The 23258-nt window shown below is 36.7% G+C and overlaps 1 protein-coding gene across 2 annotated transcripts in view; it reads left to right on the forward strand.

Moving 5' to 3' along the window:
- UEVLD (UEV and lactate/malate dehyrogenase domains) overlaps nt 1-23258 on the forward strand; it is a 73556-nt gene that overhangs the window by 15167 nt on the left and 35131 nt on the right. For both annotated transcript variants that reach the window (XM_044682426.1, XM_044682427.1), the window contains 4 exons: nt 8533-8696; nt 10256-10391; nt 10819-10928; nt 16221-16323. In XM_044682426.1, the coding sequence (XP_044538361.1) occupies nt 8533-8696; nt 10256-10391; nt 10819-10928; nt 16221-16323 (513 nt within the window). The remainder of the gene's footprint in view (nt 1-8532; nt 8697-10255; nt 10392-10818; nt 10929-16220; nt 16324-23258) is intronic.

A 23258-nucleotide genomic window follows, 5' to 3' on the forward strand; every position in this document is an offset into this window, starting at 1 on the left:
CTCAAGTCTTCTCATGGTCTAGAAAAGATACTATAAGATCTAAGTATAAACCATTTAGTTCTCCTCTGTTCTATATAGGTTAGTAAGCGAGGAAGTTCTGAAACAAACAGCCCTATCATTGTAGTAAAGTCAGTTTCTTTGCCCTGGTGCCAATATTAAATTACATACACTTTCAAGGTTTTATTGAAACCATAGAAATTTGAATGTGTTTTTGTGTCTGAGGCCTCAGAGAAACCCAAAAGAATCTGAGTGAGCCTGGATTTTACCCATCTGAGGGAATAGGCTTGTTTTCGCTTATTTTACAGCAGAAATCCTTCGCTTCTTTTTGCTTAGATGCACTCAGTCCCCTAAATATGTAAGGGATCCTTTGCCTTCTCTCACCTATGTGGTTGTGAATAGAATGGAAGGTATATGCTGAGAAAGATGGCTAGCAAGGGCTTAACATTATTAGTGACTGATGATTTCATAGAGATACAGCGCCCAAGTCAGGAGTTCTTAACTTCAATAGAGTCTATGAAGTTTTGGGGTTTTCCCCCTTACATTTTGAGTTCCGAGTTGTCTCCCTCCCTTCCTCCAAACTCCACAATGGAGAAGGCCAATATTTAGTATTGATACATATATAGGGAGCAATACAGTACATATTGGCAGCTAGGTGAACAGTGGATAGAGTACCCTGGGCCTCGAGTCAGGAAGACTTGAGTTCAAAAATCTGATTTCAAATACCAGCTGTATGACCCTGGGCAGATCACTTAACCCAATTTGCCTCAGTTTCCTCAACTGTAAAATGAGCTGGAGAAGGAAATGGCAAGCCATTCCAGTATCTTTACCAAGAAAATCTCCAATGGGGTCATGAAAAGTCTGGCATGACTGAAAAGACTGAACAACAATAATACGTACTTCTATATGTCTGTTCTTTCTCTGTAGGTGAAAAGCATTTTCCTTCCTAAGTTCTTTGTAGTTGATTTGAATATCCATATTACTCAGAATGGCTTAGTTATCACAGTTACTCTTTGAACAGTATTGCTGTTACTGTATACAACATTCTCTTGGTTCTACTCATTTCACACTGAATTATCTCATGCAGTTTTCTATGTTTTTTTCCCCCTAAAAACCTCCTGTTCTTCTTTTCTTATAGCACAGTAGTATTCTATCACAATCTTATTCTACAACTTTTTCAACCATTTTCCAATTAATGGGCTTCACCTCAATTTCTATTTTTGCCTCTGCAGATTGCTGCTATGAGCATATTAGAACATACAGGTTCTTTTCCTTTTTCCTTCATCACTTCGGGGAAATAGACCTAATATTGATATTGCTGGGTCAAATGGTATACACAGTTTTATAACTCTTTGGGCATAACTCCAGATTACTTTCCAAAATGGTTGGATCAATTCACATTTTTACCAATAGTATATTAGTTGAAGTTGTTTTTAAGAAATACTTTTTATCATTGTTTAAGTATTATTGATTTCATTCATAGTCCAATTGTATTTTATTTTATACATTTGAAAAACATTGTTCAGGGCAGCTAGGTGGCATAGTGGGTAGAGTATCCTGGGCCTGGAGTCAGGAGGACCTGACTTCAAATATGGCCTCAAGCACTTCCTAGCTGTGTGACCCTGAACAAATCACTTGAGCCTCTTTGCCTAGCCGCCCTTCTGAAGTCTTAGAGTTGTTACTAAGATAGAAAATAAGGTGTGTTTTTTTTAAGCAAAACAAAACATTACTCTGAGAAGGATTCACTATACTGCCAAAAAGGTCTATGACAGAGAATAGGTCTAAATAATCATCTCTTTAATATGGATTAATCTGATTAACTTGCTTTTCTGACACCTAGCTGAGATCAATAGCAGGGAATAAATAAGAGATTTTATGGAATAGAGAGAAGGAAGGAAAGACCTTAACAAAGCATTTTGAAAAACCAATAGACAATGTGAGATTGCTGGGTAGGAAACTGGAGGGCTTTTTGCTCCTTATTTCACCCAAGACTGGCCTTATAGATAGAGTTGGCAGTCATCTACATGGTAAGACTGGATGAATCCTGAAAAAATAATTCCTTCTTTCAAGTGGAATGGTACCATCAGAAAGTAAGGTTCTGGGGGCAGCTGGGTAGCTCAGTGGATTGAGAGCCAGGCCTAGAGACGGGAGGTCCTAGGTTCAAATCTGGCCTCAGACACTTCCCAGCTGTGTGACCCTGGGCAAGTCACTTGACCCCCATTGCCTACCCTTACCACTCTTCCACCTATAAGTCAATACACAGAAGTTAAGGGTTTAAAAAAAAAAAAAGAAAGAAAGAAAGTAAGGTTCTAAGGCATTAGGTGTGCCCAGTGCTGCCACTGAATGCTAGGAGTGCCCTTCCCCAAGGGAAGGGAAACTTGAAACAAACTCAGTTGGTGCCATTCAGAGCAACAGCAGTATTCTCTCCAAAGACTAGCCTAGCTAATGGTGGACAGACTTCTCACTAGATGGTGATCCATTAAGGAATGAATTCTTTAGCTATGGAAATTGATGAAAAATATAATACAAAATGGCCCTCAGTCTTTGGTGGCCTCTATTTATTTATGCAGTGACAGTGATGGAATTGTAGAAAAGAAGTTGATATAGGATCTAGAAATTAGTTTTCTTTTTTTTAAAGACCTGTGAAGCTCCTAATATATGCAAAACACAATAATACAACAATACAAAGTATAATAAACATTGGGAATTCAAATGCAAAATCTAGGCAATCCTGTCTTCTAAGATCTCACTTTCTAGTAAAGAGAGACACCAGATAAGAAAGGTTATTTTGCCTTGGAAAGTTATAGGATTGGTGAGTAGAGTCATAGGGAAGCAGATTGATTCACTATTCCAGGAACAAGAACAACGTTCACTTGATTATGTTTCGTTCTAGAATGTTCTAATTATGGAAATGGAAATAGATGGAGAAGGGCAGGTAGAGTAGAAGCTAAGAAGACATGTCCTTCCTAGTGGTAAGATGATAGTGGTGAAGAATGAAGCATAGATGGTGATAGCCTATCCTGGCAATGTGAGACCCAAGACTACCCAGAGCTGAAAGGCTTAAGACTTTTAGGGAACGGTCTCTGGTTAGGAGGATATAGGTTTTGGGATTATAGTAAGATAACTAAATCCAAGTAGATGCCAAAAAGAAATATCTTGATGGTGAGATGATAAATGGGCAGAAGTTTCAAGAGAACCTTATTAAATAATTTTTTATGTCTCATGTAAAACATAGCATAATGCTTTGTACAGAATAGGCATTTAATATATATCTTTTATTTTTTTTGTTATTTTTTTAAATTTTTATTTAATTAATTTGGAACATTTTTCCATGGTTACATGATTCACGTTCTTTCTGTCCCTTCTTCCCTCCCATCTCCCAGAGCCAACAAGCAATTAGAAATTAGTTTTTTGACTTGCCAGCTCTGGGCTTCTTCTCAGGGTCTGAACACTAAAATGAAGGAAGTTGGGGCCAGGCATGAGGTTTGGCACAGCCTTAGAGTCACATATTTGTAGAGAGATTCTTGCTGAATCATTTATGTCCGTACATCATGTTATACATCATACTGGGAGACATCTGTCTGTGAGACACTTAAAGAATTTTGTTTATGAAGAGGCAGTACCAGGAGCCCTATCATACCAAGGGGACCTTCCAAAGGGCCTTCCTCAGATAAGCCACCTGCTGCTGCATAAACAGGCCTAGCCTTGCTTAGTGACCTTGAGCAGAACACAGAGGCATGAGAATTATTCTTGGCTCCTTTTTCCCTGGGTCACAGTAATCCCAGCACTGACTCCTTCTACTGATAAATGTTCATTTCTTACTTAGTGACCAACTTGCTGCCATTAAATCTCTGTACTTAGCTAGTAATTGTGGCCTGTGTCTAGCCAAAGATACAGATGGGGAGTGGTCATGCACATAGGAGGACATCCAGGATAGGGCAGTGTCAGGAAAAGAATCTAGAGAATGTGAAAGAATTTTTTTCTCTTTTGTCTATCCTGAGTTAACACTAACTTAAGTACCTCACTAGATTGTAAAGACAGAATGAATTCTCCTTTGTCCACCTTTTGATTGAATCAACACAAGCTTGAACTAGGTGGAAGAACTTGCAAACCACTTAGAGAATTCACACCCCCAGAAACTCAATCAGCCTCAGGAATCTGTGAACCCCTTTGATGAATATTCACCCCTCCAGAAGGTGAGAACTGGTTTCCACAAACACTGCCCCCTGGGCAGTTCTAAACAATTGGAAGCTGTGATTGGCCCCTGTGAAAAGGGGAAGAGACAAGAATCCACTATAAAAGGCCCTGAATTTCTGGGGCTGGGGAAGAAAGTCAACTCCAAGAGGAAGTCAGTTTCAAGGAGTTGGACTTCAAAGAAGGGAGGCAGCTTCAAAAAGAAAGTCAGCTTAGAGAAGAAAGTAGGCCTCAGGAGTCACCTTCAGCTCAAGTCATTGTCTTGACCTGCCTCTGGGAGGGAACTTGGGTGAGTGGATACTTGGCTTTCCCTTCCTGTCTTCTGGAGAGAGTTTAATTCCTGTTGAAGGTCAACAAGTCCTGGCTGAGTCAAGCACCAGAGCAATCTTTAGTTATATAGGCTAATGTCTTCTCTACCCTTTTGTATTTCTTTATTTTCATTCTTTTCACCTCTTTTGTAAATAAGAGCTATTAAAGGTCTTGTTCAACTTTGAGCAATAATACTTTGAATTGGCCACAACCATTATTATTTATAATTTTCATATATTTTAGTCAAATCATCAAAATTTGGTTCTTACAACATACTGATTTATATATACATATATGTGTATATATATTCTCTCAATGTTTACTAATTTATACACATACAGATTATAGATGTTGTCACCATATTTCAAACTGGCTTAGTTACCCTTTTACTCATCATTTACATTCCCAATCATGTCTTCCTTGGATTAAATACCTCTTACATAGTTTCTTGGTATCATATGGACCAGGGGTCTCTTCATTTCTTTGTGTCTAGGAGCTGCTATTTTCCTCCCATAAAGACTCATGATTGACTTGAGGGATAAAGGGAAATAAAGGACTTAGAGTCATAGGATCAGAAGTTAAACACTACCACAAAATGGCATTTATTAAGAGCTTACTATTTACTTGGTGTTGCGCTAGATGTGAAAATATAAACAGAAAAATGAAACAATCCTTGTCCTTAAAAAACTTTCATAGGAAAGTAATAAATGTTGGAGGGGATGTAGCAAAATTGGGACACTAATACATTGCCGGTGGAGTTGTGAATTGATCCAACCATTCTGGATGGCAATTTGAAATTATGCCCAAAGGGCTTTAAATAACTGCCTGCCCTTTGATCCAGCCATACCATTGCTGGGTTTGTACCCCAAAGAGATATTGAGGAAAAATACGTGTACAAAAATATTCATAGTCATGATTTGTGGTGGCAAAAAATTGGAAAATGAGGGGATGCCCTTCGTTTGGGGAACTGGCTGAACAGATTGTGATGGAATACTATTGTGCTCAAAGGAATAATGAACTGGAAGAATTCCATGTGAACCAGAATGACCTCCAGAATTGATTCAGAGCGAAAGGAGAAGAATCAGGAAAATGTTGTACATAGGGACTGATACACTGAGGCACAATCGAATGTACTTCTCTAATGGTAGCAATGCATTGATACAGGACAATTCTGAGGGACTTATGAGAAAGAACACTACCCACATTCAGAGAAAGAACTGTGGGAGCAGAAACAATCTCTCTAGTGCAAATATTAATAATATGGAAATAGGTCTTTTTTTTTTTTTTTAAACCCTTACCTTCCGTCTTGGAGTCAATATTGTATATTGGCTCCAAGGTAGAAGAGTAGTAAGGGTAGGCAATGGGGGTTAAGTGACTTGCCCAGGGTCACACAGCTAGTAAGTGTCTGAGGCCAGATTTGAACCTAGGACCTCCCATCTCTAGGCCTGACTCTCAATCCACTGAGCTACCCATCTATCCCCTGGAAATAGGTCTTGATCAATCATACTTGTAAAACCCAGTTGAATTGTATATTGACTATGGGAGGGGGCAGAAAGAACATGAATCGTGTAGCTATGGAAAAATATTCTAAATTAATTAATTAAAAATTTAAAAAGGAACTTTCATTCTTTTTTTTTTTTCATTTTTTTTTATTTTATTCTGGCAATAAATTTACACATAAGTTTCCCAAGGTTACTTGATTCATGTTCTCTCCCTTCCCTTTTCCCTCCCCCCTCCCAGAGTTGACAAGCAATTCCACTGGGTTATACATGTGCTATCACTCAAAACCTGTTCCCATATTATTCATTTTTTTATAAGAGTAATCTTATAAAACCAAAACCTGAATCATATACCCAAATAGACAAGTGATAAATCCTATGAGGAACTCTCATTCTAATGAGGAGAAGCAATGTGCACATAGAAAATTAAATGCAAACTATACATACAATAATTTCTAGGGCAGAGGCCTAATATGAAGGAAAGGTTGTTAACAATAGAATAAGGGGTTGGAGGGTGGGTGGAGTAGATTAAGGATATGGGGAGTATATGGCCAGCTGTAGTGGCCTGGCACTAAATTCCTCGGATTCTCAATGGAGCCATAGTTAACAGATTTTTACAGCCTTCACAATAGTGGTAATATTAATTGCATTATAATTTCTCAAACAAGAAGTGGAGAGTGGGTTAAAGGGGGAGAGGCTATTGTTCTGAGACCACAGTCCTACCTGCTGGTCAGGGCAAAGGTTGGTGGGAAGGATGAGGCATGTTGAAGCTACCCACCTTCTGATCCTCACCCCGAATGACTCTCTAGTGTGGAGTTGTTATTTCTCTGTCATCTCTCCTGTGCAGGGAAGGAGCAGGCTAGGAGGGTCTTTGTACCTGGACTAATGATTAGTATATGGAAAAAGAATGGTCGGCAGACCTGGATAGCCAGAAGGGTGAATTGGTGGCACACTTGACAAGAGGTTAAAGGTGAGAGAATTCAACCTCTCATCTTACCTGATGAAATTGAGTCCCAAACAGATTGAGTGACTTCCTTAGAGCCATACATATGCCAAAAGGCAGGGCCAGGAGTTGAATCCTGCTCTTCTTGATTCCAGGTTCTTTGTGCCTTCCATTGCACCACACTGCCTTTCCATGGGAGAATGGGTGGACAGACGAAGGAAAATTCTACTTCAGAGAGGATTTAGCTATTGTCTCATCCTGTCAGAAGCAGTAGGGGTTGAGGTGTTGGTTTATATGAGAGAGGTGATGCTAACAACATTTCAAGCCAAATTTCTAAGATATTTGCAGGTTGCTGGGACAAAATTTCCAAGCATCTGTTTGAGGACCATAAGGAGGGAGCATAGTGAGGATAATAAATACTGACTAAACACTGCTTGGCAAACCATTTTTCATTCATTTGCTCTCTTTTAAGCCTTCTGGCAGCCCTGTGAAGTAGGTCTTATAGGATGACTGGTGAAGGCACCCCCACTATCAGCTACAGCCATGTTGATTGATCTTTGATATATAATATATCCTTGATTATCTCTAACATATTCTGGTTCAAATAGAAGTTTGATCCACAAGGTTTTAGGATTATCATTTCTGCATTCCCTATACATATTTTAATACTGAGTCTATTTCCTAGTTCGATTAGCATGTGTGGATAGATTTTTGGTACAATAATTGAATTATTCTTGTCCAAAAGAGCCATCTTTGAGACCTGTTGATTAATAGCTTAATCTAGCTACATAATTTTATGTACATATATATATATAAACATACATATACATTTATTGATATTAGCTCACATTTATATATCACCTACCGTGGACCAGGCACTTTGCTAAATGCCTTACAAATATTATTTCATTTGACCCACCTTCACAATAACCCTGTGAGGTAGCTACTATTATAATCCCTTTTTAACAAATGAAGAAATGGAAGCAAATCATGATGAAGTGACTTACCTAGAGTTGCATAGCCAGTAAAGTCTGAGGCCAGATTTGCACTCAGGTCTTCTTGACTCCAGATCCAGTGCTTTATCATATATAAATATATATTTTATAAATACCTGGGTGAAAGGAAAAAGGGAAAACAGTTCTCAGAGCCCAGGGGTTGAATTAATGGATTCCTTTGTATTAAATACATTTTTATAGTCTATGTTGGAATGAAGAGGGGTATAGTGATAGAGGATGAGAGGTTTACTCAATTATATAAGTCCTTCAAAGGAAAATGAACTGCAGGTGAGAATATAACTGAGTAGGAATGGGAAGAGTCCTAGACTGAGTTAGATTACCTGGAATCTAGTTCTCTCTTGGAGTTACTGGCTTGCTGTGACCTCAAAATCACCTGTAAGTGATATCCCATATCTAGGACCATTGATACCCCTCCATCTGAATTTGTAGAAATCTATTTTGTGGCTTTTTTTTTTTTTTACCAGAATGAAATCATTCTACAAAACTAGGCCTACCTGTAGTATATCTGTTGCAATTTGTATTTTATTACCTTTTAAAGATGAATTTGTAATAGTTTTCATTTTGTCTTAAATAGGTAATACATATAATATACCAATTCGTTTTTGGATTTTGGATTCTCACCCTTTTGCACCCCCTATCTGCTTCTTGAAACCAACTGCAAACATGGGAATTTCAGTGGGAAAACATGTGGATGCTCAGGGCAGAATATATCTGCCCTATCTACAAAACTGGAGTCATGTAAGATCCATTTGGTTTTTGTTTTTAAGTTTTTTCATTTTTCTTAATATTTCTCTTCCATGCCAACAATGCAGATAATAAAAGGACTACATTTTCCTCCAACTATAACTTACCTGATGCCTTCTTATAAAAGAATGTTTTGAAATTGAAAGGAAGTGGGTGAGGGAGGAGGTACTATAGCACTTTATAGAAAGATAAATTAATATTAAACTCAATATAGATTGTGCTGACAAAAAAAATGATCAAAATCAGGAAAGATAATTAGGTTAGATTTTTGTGATGTAATTTGCAAGATGGAGGTTTTTTAAAAATTCCTTGATTTATTTCTTAATATGTTGTGCTTCAGCTAACTGAAATATGAGAGCAAATATTTCAGCAAAGTTTCAGAATTTTTTATAGTGGACTGCTGATTTTAGGTATGAAACATCCCTATATTGTCATATGTAATAAGCTGATATATTGAAGTTTAAAAATTTTTTCCTCTTGTCATTGGATTACAGAACAGTTTCACAAGTTCCTAGGCCTTTCCCAACATCACTTTAAGTAACAGGTGATCCAAGAATTTATCTGAGCTCAGTGGTTAGAGGAGTAGAATTTTAAAATTTATATTTTTATACAGAAAAAAATCCAGCTTATTATAGACTTTAGGTTGTACTGTTGTTAGTAAGAACAAAATCCAAAATCTGAAATTTATTAGGTCATTTGATGGAAGAGAAAGCTGGAAAGAAAGTGTGGCTCCCTCTATGGCTCTAGAAGACTTACATTATATAGGATTTAGGCTAGGACACCACATAGTATGTAGATAAGTAGTTTTGCTAGGGGGAAATCTGAAAGCAAAGTAGGTTGATAAAATTATCAGTAAATATAAGCATTCTGTAAAATTTGAGTGAAGGCAAAGGATAAGCTTGGCAAGACCCAAAACAAGTACTGTGTATTTTGAGTGGGTGAGGAACCCAAAATTCCTTGTAGCTATCTGGTATTTCTGAAGAGTTACAGAGGTCAGGGCAGCATTCTAGGTTCAAACAATATCTAGTCACATAAAGTTAGTTTGAAACAGTAAAATTATAAGTTTTCCAAACAATTCAACATAGCATATCCCATAATATCTATAACAAATAGTCAATTTTTAAATGAATTAAAGCCCAAACTTTTGTATTTGACTTTTGTATTTGTCAAATAACATTTATTAATGGTAGGAGAAAGAAAATGTTGATCTCCAAACTAATGTTTATATTAATAGTCACCTACACTTAGAACTTCATTTATTTTTTTAAGTACATGACTCTAATTTGACTTGCTTTCTGTGATATAAATGGTAGATGGCTGATCAATGTTTCTTTTTAAAAAGTTCTTGTCATAACTGTTAACATAATATTTCTTGGTTCTCTTAATTGGTTGAGGTTATTGCTCATTTGAGTTCAAATTGATGTTGATTTTAAGCTTATTTTCTGGGCTTCCCTCTAATAGGTTATTACTGACCTTGACAATGCACTTTTATCATAATTAGGGAACTTTTTGTCTTAGAGATAATAATTCTTCTCTTTGTGTTTATTTCCTAGCCTAAATCAGTCATCACTGGGTTAATCAGTGAAATGATTATCAAGTTTCAGGAGGAGCTTCCTCTGTATTCCTTATCTTCTGCTGCTGAGACTCAGCAGGTAGAATTGCTAGCCTATATTTCAAAGATCACTCAAGGTTTGTATTCTTGTAAGAGACCATAATGCCTCTGGAACTTTGAAACCCTTATTGCCATTTTCTTTCTTCCCTTCATATTTTTAATCAAAAGTCATTGTATGTTATATCCAAGTAAGTAATATCAAATGCTTAGTGAAGTAAGCAGAACCAAGAGACTGTTGTACACAGAAATAGCAATATTGTACAATGACGACCTATGAAAAACTTAGCTATTCTCAGTAATACTATGATCCAAGACAATTTTGAAGGACTTACGAAAAAGAATGCTCTCCATCTCCAGAAGAAAAAAAAGTAGATTCTAAGTGCAGATTGAAGCATACTATTTTTCATCTTATTTTATTTAAATGTGTTCAAAAGAAAAAGAAAAAATGTCAAAGATTTCTGTATCATTTTAAAATTTTGCTAACAAATTAATCTCTTTTTCTAGGTATCTCAGACATAAATTCAAAAAATCAAGAAAACAAAAGTGTCAACAAAATTACTGTGGTTGGAAGTGGAGAGCTGGGGATTGCTTGTGTATTAGCAATTTTAGCAAAGGTATAAGATTTTTATCATATTTGTTGATGAACATGTTAACAGTTTCTAGTATACTTTTATTTCAATTTAGATTTTTGACATGCAAAAAGAGTTTCAAATTGTCTTATAAATTTACCTCATTTTCCCTTAAAATATACTTAGTAAGTTTATTAAAAACAGCTGAAGGTTTTTATCTGTGATATTGTTGCACAGTTAACAGTTAATCATGAAATATGCTTTGAAATAGTTATATTTGAACAATATCCTCATGATAATCAACAGAAAAACTGTGGCTTTTATTGAGCTTGATGATTTAATATCATCCTTCTTTAGTTTGCATTTATTTTTGAGAAAATGATGACTCTGTTTTGGGCTTTGGGTAGTTTTTCCTTTTTTTTCTTTCAGATTATTATAGTCTAGCCCCTATAGGATTTCTCTGCTATTGCCTTGGCAACATAGCCCAGCATACTTTGATACTTGTTAACCCTGATTTGATAGTTTATGATTTATTTAGCTGTATTTTGTGAATGAAGTACAGCCTGCAGAGAAGTTGTATTTCTTGTAGTGTTTGTATTCCTTTTACTGTTTCTTCACTTTGTAAATTGTGTTCAGATGAGTTAAATCCATTTTCTAGAACAACTATGATTCATACAAAAGATAGGATTTTTTAAAAAGTGTACTAAGCTTTTTTGGCCAGTGTTAAAATTAAATTTCTCAGCCTAGATTCCAGGAAAACCCAGGGAAAATCTCACCCACCAGACAGATCCACTCACTGGGTCAACTAATCTGAGTAGCCAAAATGAAAAGAAACAAATTTATTAGTTGATAACAGCTTCACCTTCCTCAGAGACATTTGGTTTGTGCACCTCTCCAGGCTTGCTTAGAATACACAGCCAGCAGCATTCTAGGGCATTTTAGGATTCATAAGTAAACATCTCTCCTTGGTATTAGGAATAGAGTAGAGGAAGGGGGAATCTGCCTGGGGGGAAAAGGGAATATTCTGTGTGAGTATTAAGCTTGCTGCTGGTGGAATATGTTATCTAAATAAGTTAGCATTCCCTGTTCAAGGTCCAGAAAGAAAGAGGAGGTGAACAAATACTTTTATGTTTGTTAAGAACTTCCTTTGATCTAAGTAAGTAGCTGGTTGAAGGAATCATTTATTCAAGACCAAGACTGTAGATGTCTCTTATCTACAGACAACAAAAAGTTTTTATAGTATTGGATAGAGCCATCGACTTTATTATTTACATGTAGTTTGCCATATTTTATTTTTCCTTCACTGTAGCTAGTATGTACATCCTTAGGAATATTACCTATGTCTAGCCACAGAGAGGAGCTATATTTTTCACTTTTATTAACATGACCTCTGAATTATTAATTTTCAACCAATGTTTACATAGGCCAAATTAACAAAACTCATAATTATATAAAAATTACTTATAGAAGGCATTAGGTTTATATGAACACTATTCATTTCAGAGAGTTGCTATGTGTTTCTGGACAGAAATCTGGCCTCGAGGCCTAGAAATATCAGAGTAGGTTCTGACCTGCATTGTTTTGTTTTGTTTTTTAAACCTTTACCTTCCACCTTAGAATCAATACTATGTATTGGTTCTCAGGCAGAAGAGGGGTAAGGCTAGGCAATGGGGGTTAAGTGACTTACCCAGGGTCACACAGCTAAGAAGGGTCTGAGGCCAAACTTGAACCCAGGACCTCCCAGCTCTAAGCCTGGCTCTCAATCCACTGAGCTCCCCAGCTGCCCCCCTGCATTGTTGATAGAGGGTGTTTTATCTAAGATCCTATTCCCCGGATCAATGAAATCATAGGTTTAGTCTCCATGTCCCTTCTTTATCATGATACTTCTTTATAATTAATTTGGCAAAAAAAAATAAGTAAATGAAGTATGTATATATATATATATATATATATATATATATATATATATATATATATATATATAGAGAGAGAGAGAGAGAGAGAGAGAGAGAGAGAGAGAGAGAGTACTGTTTTCTGGTTATATCTGTCATATCCCCTAATCTTGTACAAATTCCTCCAAGGTGAAGATAACCTAAGTTGATTACTTCAGAGATGTCTATCAGTCAACCAATCAATAAACATTAAGCACCTACTATGTGTCTGGCAGTGTGCTAAGTACTGGGGATACAAAAAGACAAAAAATGGGCAGCTAGGTGGCTCAATGGATAGAGAGCCAGACCTAGAGTCAGGAGGACCTAGGTTCAAATCTGGCCCAAGACACTTCCCAGCTGTGTGACCCTGGGCAAGTCACTTGATCCCACTTGTCTAGCCCTTGTGGTTCTTGATTCCAAAACAAAAGGTAAGAGTTAAAAACATATAAAAAACAGTCCCTGCCATCAAGGAGCTTACAATCTAACTCCTCATCTTCCTCTCTTCTCTCCCCACTTTATATTCTGAACCAACAATTTCTGTTGAATTCATCAGCAAGTGGATTTTTTTAAGAGCAGAAGTTTTTCTATTTTTCATTGTCTTGAAGGAGATTTTTGACATTTTTAGACTACTGTTTTTGATGAATGAGTATTCACTGAAAATAAAGAATGCAACTTATTGAATTGAATGTTTGTGTTTTAAGTATCAGTTGAAAAAGTACTAAGTAACTTCACTTGTCTCTACAATTGATATGGGCACAAATTTAATTGAAAGAAAATATTTGGAGACAAAGGTGGTGCCAGAGTTGTTAGGGCTCCAAAGACCTAGTGAGACAGGTAGGTGGCTAACCTAGATTCAGATCTCATCCCAAAACTTTCTTGGCTGTAAGACCCTAGACAAGTAACTTAATATCTTTGTGTCTTTGTTTCCCCACATGTAAAATGTGAGGTTTGGATTTATTGGCCTTGGAACCTTCTCCATCTCTAAATTTATTATCCTTAGCCTTAGAATCATTCTTTGTTAAGGAAGTTCAAGGCTTAAGGTTGTTTCTGTGTTAAAATATAAAATCTATTTATTAATTTGTTTGATGTTTAGCTATAGGACTTTATATTAACAAAAACTATGTAGTATGAGAGTCTGATTTGGAGTTGTATTGATATAATATTGATTCTTGGATGTTTCCACAGTAATCCATTAGTATATCAACTATGAGCATTTTTGCTTCCATCAATTGACTTCCAGGAGGTTGATAAATATAAAAATAGTGAAGATCATAATCCATCCCAACCTCATCCAGACTCTAATTCTTGTCCTTGTCTTCTCATAAATCTTCCACCAAGAGTTTCCTTAGTGTGCTGGGGGTCCTCTTCTAGACCACTTTGACATTATTCTTCACTGATGGACCCACTTCCTCCATGTCTTTAATGCCCTTTATACTTCTGCACAGTTCTTTATTGTTACCATGCTGCAATTGGCTTCCTCCTTCCATGCATTTCTCCATTGTCTTGTGTAAAACCTACATGAATTCTGTTCCTACCATTGCAACATTGATATCTCAAGTCCTTATAGAATTAGATTCTGGTTCCCAGTTACTAAGGGAGTCAACTAGCTCTATCAGAGGCACTAACTCATACTGAGAAAAATAAGGGCAGTTTTCTTAGAGGCAGCTTATAGAATATTGAGCTTGGAGTCAAGAAGACCTTAGTTCAAATCTAGCCTCAGACAATTGCTAGCTATGTGAGTATGGGTAAGTCACTTACTTAACCTCTATTTCCCTCAGTTTTCTCAACTGTAAAATGAGGATAATAATAGAACCTACCTCAAAGGGTCATTGTGAAGATTAAATGAGGTAATATTTATGAAAAATGTTTAGCAGTCAAATTTATAAGAATGCAAGTCATTCCCCAATTGACAGATGGTCAAAGGATATGATTAAGCAATTTTCAGATGAAGAAATCAAAGCTATCAATAATCATGTGGGAAAATTTTCTAAATCTCTCTTGATTAGAGAAATGCAAATTATACAACTCCGAGGTACCACCTCAAACCTCTCAGATTGGCCAATATGACAGAAAAGGAAAATGATAAATGTTGGAGGGGATGTGGCAAAATTGGGACACTAATGCATTGCTGGTGGAGTTGTAAACTGATCCAACCATTCTGGAGGGCAATTTGGGATCATGCCCAAAGGGCTATAAAACAGTGCATACCCTTTGATCTAGTAATACCACTACTATGTTTATATTACAAAGAAATTTTTAAAAATGGAAAAGGACCTACTTATACAAAAATATTTATAGCTGCTCTTTTTGTGATGGCAAAGAATTGGAAACTAAAGGGATGTCCATATGGCAACTGAATAATGACTGAATGAATTGTGGTATATGATAGTGATAGAATACTATTGTGCTGTAAAGAATGATGAACAGGATGATTTCAGAAAGAGCTGGAAAGACCTCCATGAACTGTCGCAGAGCGAAATGAGCAGAACCAGGAAAACATTGTACATACTAATAGCAATTAACTGTGGAATGGTCAACTGTGATAGACTTACTAACAGCAATACAATGATCCAGGACAATTCTGAGAGATTTATGATGAAAAATACCATCCATCTCCAGAGAAAGATCTGGTGGAGTAGGAATGCAGATGAAAGCACATAATTTTTCACTTGTTTATTTGGGTATATGTTTTGGGAATTTGGTTTTATTAGATTATTCACTTGCAAAAATGAACAGTATGGGAATATATTTAGTGTGATAATACATTTATAACCTAGATTGAATTGTTTGCCAGCTCTGTGAGGGGGGAAGAAATAGAGGGAGGAGACAATTTGGATTATATAGCTTTGGAAAACTTGAGTTGAGCCTTGAAGAAAACTAATAATTCTGGCTGCCCATCAATCCCTTGAGGTCGGTAGGAATCTACCACTCATTCACTCATTCAACAGACATTTTTTAGTTTTTCAAAATTAAAATTATGATTTCAAAAGAAGGACATTTTCTAATATCAGCAGCAAAAATGTAATCACTCTCCTTTTTCTCATCTCATTCTCCCTATGATTTTCTAGTGCGTTTTTGAAGGCTAGCCTTTTCTCAGATAAACACTGATTTAAAACCCTTCCAGAATCCTGATTTTTAAAAGCCAGTACAAATAGATTGCATTCCTTAATTTTTATATCTATTAGCAGTTCATTTGTTCATTTATCTTTTGACATTTTTGTTATTTTACAGACATGAAATCTTTTTCATCTTGAAAGATCACATGTGATCTGTGTTGGATTATAAGTGTTGCAAGTCATTGTTCAGTATGTTCTAAAATGTGCTAAATTCTGGACCTGATCATTTCTGAAGTGAATACCCTTGTTTTCTTGCAATACTGAATGGTGATTGTTGTTGTTTTACACAGGGTATTGCAGACAAGGTGGTTCTTATAGACTTCTCAGAAGGGACAAAAGGAGGAGCAATGGACATAGACATTTTTGAGCTGCAAAATGTAGAGATCAGCAAAGGTATGACTATTCTGCCTGAGAGAAACTTGCTCTACATCTTTTGGTATTTCATTTGAAGAATTTTTAAGGAAAAAGGGAACATTTTAGACATTGTTTAATACAAAAGAAATAGACTAGAAGAGGTTAAATAACTTGTTCCAAGTCCTATAGCCAGTTAATGACAAAAATGGATTTAGAATCCATGTCTCATTCTAAGCCTATTGATTTTTTTTTACTACCCAGTCCTGCCTCTTTGCAAGTGATTTTGTCCCTCTGGATTATTCTTCTGAGGTTTTTTGCTGCCTACTTTACAGTATTTACCTCTGGTTCAGATAAAAATTCAGTCATGAAGATGTGATCCCCACTACAGTACCCATTAGTGCTTTAGGCTACAGTGGCTGCTAAAAAACTTATGTTCAAGCCATACTTTGATGCTGCCTTTGATGTGTTTACAGGAGGATAGAAATAAGTGGAATGGAAAGAACAATGTGAGTCTTCCAGGAATCCAAGAAACTATTTATATATTAGTGTTGACTTTATCCAAACAGAAAAAAAATGTTTGTAAAAGTCAATTTAAAAAAACAGTTTGTCATACAATATTGTTGCTATGGTGTACAGTGTTCTCCTACTTCTGTTCACTCTGTGTCAGTTCATGTAAGTCTTAGGTTTTTCTGGAATCATCCTGCTTGTAATTTCTTAGAGCACAATCGTATTCCATCACAGTTATATACCACAACTACTTCAGCCATTTTCCAATATCACTTTCCAAATCTTTACCATGACAAAAAGAGCTGTAAAAGCTCTTTTGTTCATCTTTTGTATGAGATAATTTACCCAGTTCTACTTGTCCCATAACTCTTCTCCCAGTACATTTTCTCCCAGTGCATTCTTCTTTCTCACCCCTTAGTTTTAATTTTTTAGATTTCATCCCATCATACTCAACTCTCATCCTTACTTTCTGTATATGTATACTCCTTCTAACTGCCCTAATAATTATAAAGATTTTAGGACTTGTGAATCTTATTTTCCCATATAGGGATATAAACAGTTGAACCTTATTGAATCCCTTATAATTTTTCTTTCCTGTTTACCTTTTTATGCTTTTTTTAAGGCTAGTATATGAGAATCATATTTTCTATTTGGCTTTGGTCTTTTTTTAAATTAAATTAAATTAAATTTTATTATTATTATTTTCACATTAGTTTGTTTATGGTTTTATTTTGGGGTTTTGGTTTTATATGAGTATTCTCTTACCACAATAAGGTATGTTTTGCATAATAATACATGTATAACCCAGATCAAATGGCTTACTATCCTCGAGAGTTTGGAGGGCTGGAAAGGAGGGAGACAATTTTAATCTTATAATTTCAGAAAATGCATGTTGAAAATTGTTATTACATGTAATTGGGAAAATACATATAATATATATGCTCTGGGGAAAAGATAAAATAATTAGCTCCAAAAAAATCAAAGTAGAAAACAGAGACATGCATAATAGATTTGGTAATTATTCTTTCTGATTACATATTATTTTAAATATAGTTCTTAGTTATTTGTAATTTATATGTATGCATATGTGTACATATATATCTATATCTACAAGTAGACAACATTTGATGTAATAGATATCTTCTTGAAAAATCACATTGTCCACAATGTGAATTATAAAGAATGTTAGATTTTCTTTTTTGTTTTTTAATCCATTTATTTAATTAATTAATTTGGAATATTTTTCCAGGGTTACATGATTCATATTCTTTCCCTCCCCCTCCCATATCAGCCTTGGTCTTTCTGAAGTCCTCTATTTCATTGAATGCCCATTTTTTCCTTAGCAGATTATGCTTAGTTTTGTTGGAGAGGTGTTTTTTTTTTTATTGTGTTATCTTGACTCCATGTTTCTTTTTCGTTGCTTACAATATTTTCTCCTTCACTTGGGAATTCTGGAATTTGGCTATGATATTCCTGGGAATTTTCATTTTGGGATCTCTTTCAGGAGGTGGATTCTTTCCACTTCCATTTTACCCTTTGGTTCTAGAGTATGAGGGCAGTGTTCCTTGATAATTTCTTGAAAGATGATATCTAGGCTCCTTTTTTGATCATAGTCCCGGAATTCTTAATAGATCTATTTTCCAGGTCAATGTTTTTCCAATGTTTCTGATTTTTAACGAATTATTTTCTTTATTGAGCTTTTGTACCTTCTTTTCCATTTGGCCAATTTTACTTCATTTTTATTTTATTTTTAAACTCTTATCTTCCGTGTTAGAATGCATACGATGTATTTGTTCTATGGCAGAAGAGCAATAAGGGCTAGGAAGTGTGGGTTAAGTGACTTACTTGCCCAGGGTCACAGAGCTAGAAAGTGTCTGAGGCCAGATTTGAACCCAGGACCTCACATCTCTGGACCTGGTTCTCAATTCACTGAGTCAACAAGCTGCTTCCCACCACCCTACCCCTGCATCCTGCTTTCTTAAGTAGTTCTTTTTTTCAGTATATTTTTGTGTCTCTTTTGCCAATTGGCCTGTTCTGTTTTTTAAAATATTATTTTCTTCAATTTTTTTGTGTCTCCTTTAACCAAACTGTCAACTCTTTTTTCATGGTTTCCCTGGATCATTCTCATTTCTTTTTCCAGTTTTTTTTCTGCCTCTCTTATTTGATTTTCTAAATCCTTTTTGAGCTTCTCCAGGAATTATTTTTGGGTATGAGACCAATTCACATTTTTCTTTTAACTTAAAAAAATTGTTAGGTTCTGTGATGAAGGGAGCACTGTCTGAAACTTCATGTTCTTTGTATAGTTGCTTTCAGAGCTAGCTCTAGAGATCTTTAAGTTTTCACTTCTTCTAGGGTGATCTGATCTAAGGAGAAGTGTGCTTACTACTCTTCTGGCTTGTGCTCTGTTCTGTGAGCTACCACAAGCATTTTTTTTTTCTACCTTGGAACTGCGAACAGAGTTCCCTGTTCCTCTGTGGCCACAAGCACTGATGTTTTAGTGCTCCTCCTTGCCTTGGGCCTGTGACCACGGACTGAGCCTGGATTTGTGTATGGATAGTGCAACAGAGTCCCGTACTTGGAGCCAGCAAAGGAACCCCTGTAATCTGTAAGTTTTAAAATTAATATTCAATGCCTCCAAAGTATGATATTTATAAGGATTTTATGAAAAGCGCAAAGAGAGTCCCAACTCACCCTTTACCATGCAGCCTCTTCTCCCCAAAAGCCCCGTCACCACACCCACAACAACCATATCAAAACAGCCCACAAAACCCACAACCAATAGGAAAAGGCTTAAGGAATTATGAGTATGGTGAAAGGGAGTTTGGGTAATGTAGTTTAAAGGGATACATGGTCTTTTCAACTTTACATTCTCCCTGTGATCCTTTGGAGACAAGTCTCCCTCAATGGATCATGAAAATATAATCAAATTAAAGTTTACAATAATTCAGAGATAAAAGGGAAATAAAAGGGTACTACCTCCCAGAATCCAGAAGACGCCATGAAGATGCATGCAGAGACCACACACTGCACCAAAAATTCCAGAGTGAATTTCGAGACATGGCAAATTTGAACTTTGGGGGGTTGAATGTATTTATTTTGAATGGACACTTTATGCAAGAAAGGGAACTGCCCCCTAAATGGCTTTTGTCAATGGACCGAAAATTGGTTTTGTTCTTTCTCCCTTTTATCTCTGAATTATTGTACTTAGTGCAGAGAATTATTCATTATCAACAGAGGGTACTCATTTCACATGACTGCAATGAATCCATGAGTCCCTCTCCCCAATTTTAATGGCTATTGGTGTAGTCAATAGGACCTGGAATGGTCCATCATATGCATGTTCAGTCAACCCAGTACGTTTGAAATTCTTTATGTACACGCTATCACCTGGGTTCAAATCATGAAGTGAGAAGTCTAAGGGGCCTGCTTGAACAGCAGCTCCAGAGTTGTGAAGTTCTCGCAATTTTGTTTGTAATTGTCTGATATAAGTGGCAATGGTTGTATCCCCTCCTAACAATGAAGTATAGGCAGGGTTGAATGGTTGTGCCTGAATAGGTGGATGTCCAAATAGCATCTCAAATGGTAGGTTATGTAAATCACCTCTGGGTTTGCTTCTGAGATAAAATAAGGCCAGAGGTAGAATTTCAGGCCATTTTAAACGAGTCTCCATGCATAATTTGCCAATCACAGTTTTAAGTTCCTTATTCATCCTTTCAACTTGGCCAGAGCTCTGGGGATGATATGATGTATGAAATTTAGGAGTTATCCCCAAACATGAATAAATTTGTGATAAGACTGAGTCAGTAAAGTGAGTTCCTCTATCAGAATCAATACGTGCTGGCAGGCCAAAACAAGGAATAATCTCTTTCAAAAGGATTTTGGCAACAAAAGCCGCTGTGGCCTGAGCAATAGGAAATGCTTCAGGCCACCTGGTCAGTTGATCAACTATGACCAGACAAAATTTATAGTGTCCAGCTTTTGGCATAGAGATAAAATCAATTTGCAAATGTTCAAATGGTGTGTAAGCTAGAGGACTTACACCAAAGGTTTTTTCTCGAAAAGTGTGCAAATTAAAGGCCTGGCAGATAGGATAAGCTGTACATATTTTGGAGGCAATTGTAGTTATTCCAGGTGCTATCCATACTCTTTTAACAGAGTCTACAATGTCTTGGGTGCCAAAATGACCATGTTTATGGATGGAATGACAAATTTGGTTATAGAAAGCCCTAGGGAGTAGGGGCTTACCTTCAGATGACACCTATACTCCATTTATCTGTTTTGCTTTAAATCTCTGCTTCCATTTTCCCATTTCCTTGTCATTATAGGAAAGGGATAGATCCAAATTAAAAGTAATTGTTAGTGACATAATTAACTCGGGTCCTTCTAAGGCTGCTAGTTTGGCTGTGGCATCTGCTTGATCATTTCCCCTGGAGATAGGGTCAATGCCACCTGTATGTGCAGAGCAGTGAACAACAGCTATGGCTTCAGGGAGCTGGATGGTAGAAAGAAGTTCAGTGATAAGGTTTGCATTAGCAATACACTTTCCAACTGATGTTAAGAATCCCCTGTGAAGCCATAACATGCTGACAGCATGACAGATGCCAAATGCGTAATGGGAGTCTGTAAATTGTGACCCTTTTGTTCTGTGCAATGATACAAGCCTGTTTTAAGGCTGTGAGTTCTGGACCTTGTGCACTTACATGTGAGGGTAAAGAAGCTGACCATAGAGTATCCAATTCTGTAACTACTGCACCTCCTGTATAGTGCACACCCTCTCTCATAAAAGAAGAACCATCTGTAAATAATATTAAATTAGGATTATCCAAAGGGGTGTCCAGTAAATCACTACGAGGTTTATCAACAATGGACACCAAAGATGTACAATCATGTAAAGGTTCTCCAGAAATTGGCAAATGAGGGAGCAAGGTTGCAGGATTAAGAGCTCCACAGCATTTTAATGTGTTATGTTCATTATTCAATAGGATTATCTCGTATCTCGTAATCCTTTTATCAGTAAATGCCCGAGTTCTATGTCTTAATAACAATGCCTCTACCTCGTGCGGGCACATTATGGTCAGAGGGCATCCTAGTACCAGATCAGCAGATTTAGTCACTAATAAAGCTTTGGCAACTACTCCTCTAAGGCATGGTGGTGCTCCTGCAGCTACTGGGTCCAGCTGGGCTGAATAATAGGCTACTGGGAGTTGATCAGGTCCCAAAAGTTGAGTTAGAACACCTGAAGCTGCTCCTTTCCTTTCATGGACATGTAAAGTAAATGGTTTGTCATAATTTGGGATGCCTAGAGCAGGGGCAGACAGGATAGCATGTTTTAAAATTGAAAGAGCTGTTCGGTGTTCCTTTCCCAATTTAAGTGGTGCAGGGACTGTGTTTTTTGTGAGTGCTACAAGGGACTTAGTGATTTCCCCATAGCAAGGGATCCTCTGCCGATAAAATCCTGTCGCTCCAAGTATTGTCCTCAATTGTTTTTTAGTGGTAGGATCATTTAAGTTTTGGATACTTTCAATATGTTGTGGAGAAATTAAACGGGACCCAGCAGTTAAAATAAAGCCTAAATATTGCACCTTTGGGGGACACCACTGAACCTTTTCTTTTGAGATCTTGTGACCTCTTTTATGTAATTCTAAAAGATGTTTACTATCTTTTTGACATGTTGTGGCATCTGGTGAGGCCAAGAGTAAATCATCTACGTATTTAATTAATTTGCTATTTTTAAATGTTATATTATCTGTGTCTTGGCTCAAAATCTGTGCAAAGAGGCTCAGGTTTTCGATGTACCCTTGGGGCAAACGTGCCCATGTCCATTGGGAACCTTTCCAGGTGAAAGCAAAGATATGTCTGGAATCCTCATGGAAAAGAAGGCACACCACAAGTCTATTACTGTAAAGTATGTAGCTGTGCTAGAAATAGAAGAAGTGATAGTATTTATATTGGAAACTACAGGGTACCTTTTTATAACATGATTGTTCACTCCCCTCAAATCTTGGACAAATCGATAGAGATGCTTACCATCGGGCCCCAATTTTGGCTTTTTAACAGGTAGGATTAGTGTATTGTATTCAGATTTACAGGGAACTATGATGCCTTGGTCAATTAGTGAATTTATCACTGGGGTAATGCCTTCTGTTGCCTCCTTCGAGAAAGGATACTGAGGAATGGAAGGAGGTGGGCTAGATTTTGTTTTAATTTGGACAGGGACAGCTGATTTAAGTAGGCCAACATCAGAAGGTGATGTGGCCCAGAGAGACTCAGGTATATCTGTTGGGATTTCAAAAGTGTGAGACTCCTTTATCTCATGACTATATAAAGAAGCAAAGGGAGCAAAGTTAAGGATTCCTCAGGCAATTCTAGTGCCATAGAGCCATCTGGAGAGCAATTTATTGTGGCTCTAAGTTTGCATAAAAGATCTCTCCCCAGCAAGTTTATAGGGGAGCTGGGCATCAATAGGA

The sequence above is a fragment of the Gracilinanus agilis genome, chromosome 6 (assembly GCF_016433145.1).
Source record: "Gracilinanus agilis isolate LMUSP501 chromosome 6, AgileGrace, whole genome shotgun sequence".
Taxonomy (NCBI): Eukaryota; Metazoa; Chordata; class Mammalia; order Didelphimorphia; family Didelphidae; genus Gracilinanus; species Gracilinanus agilis.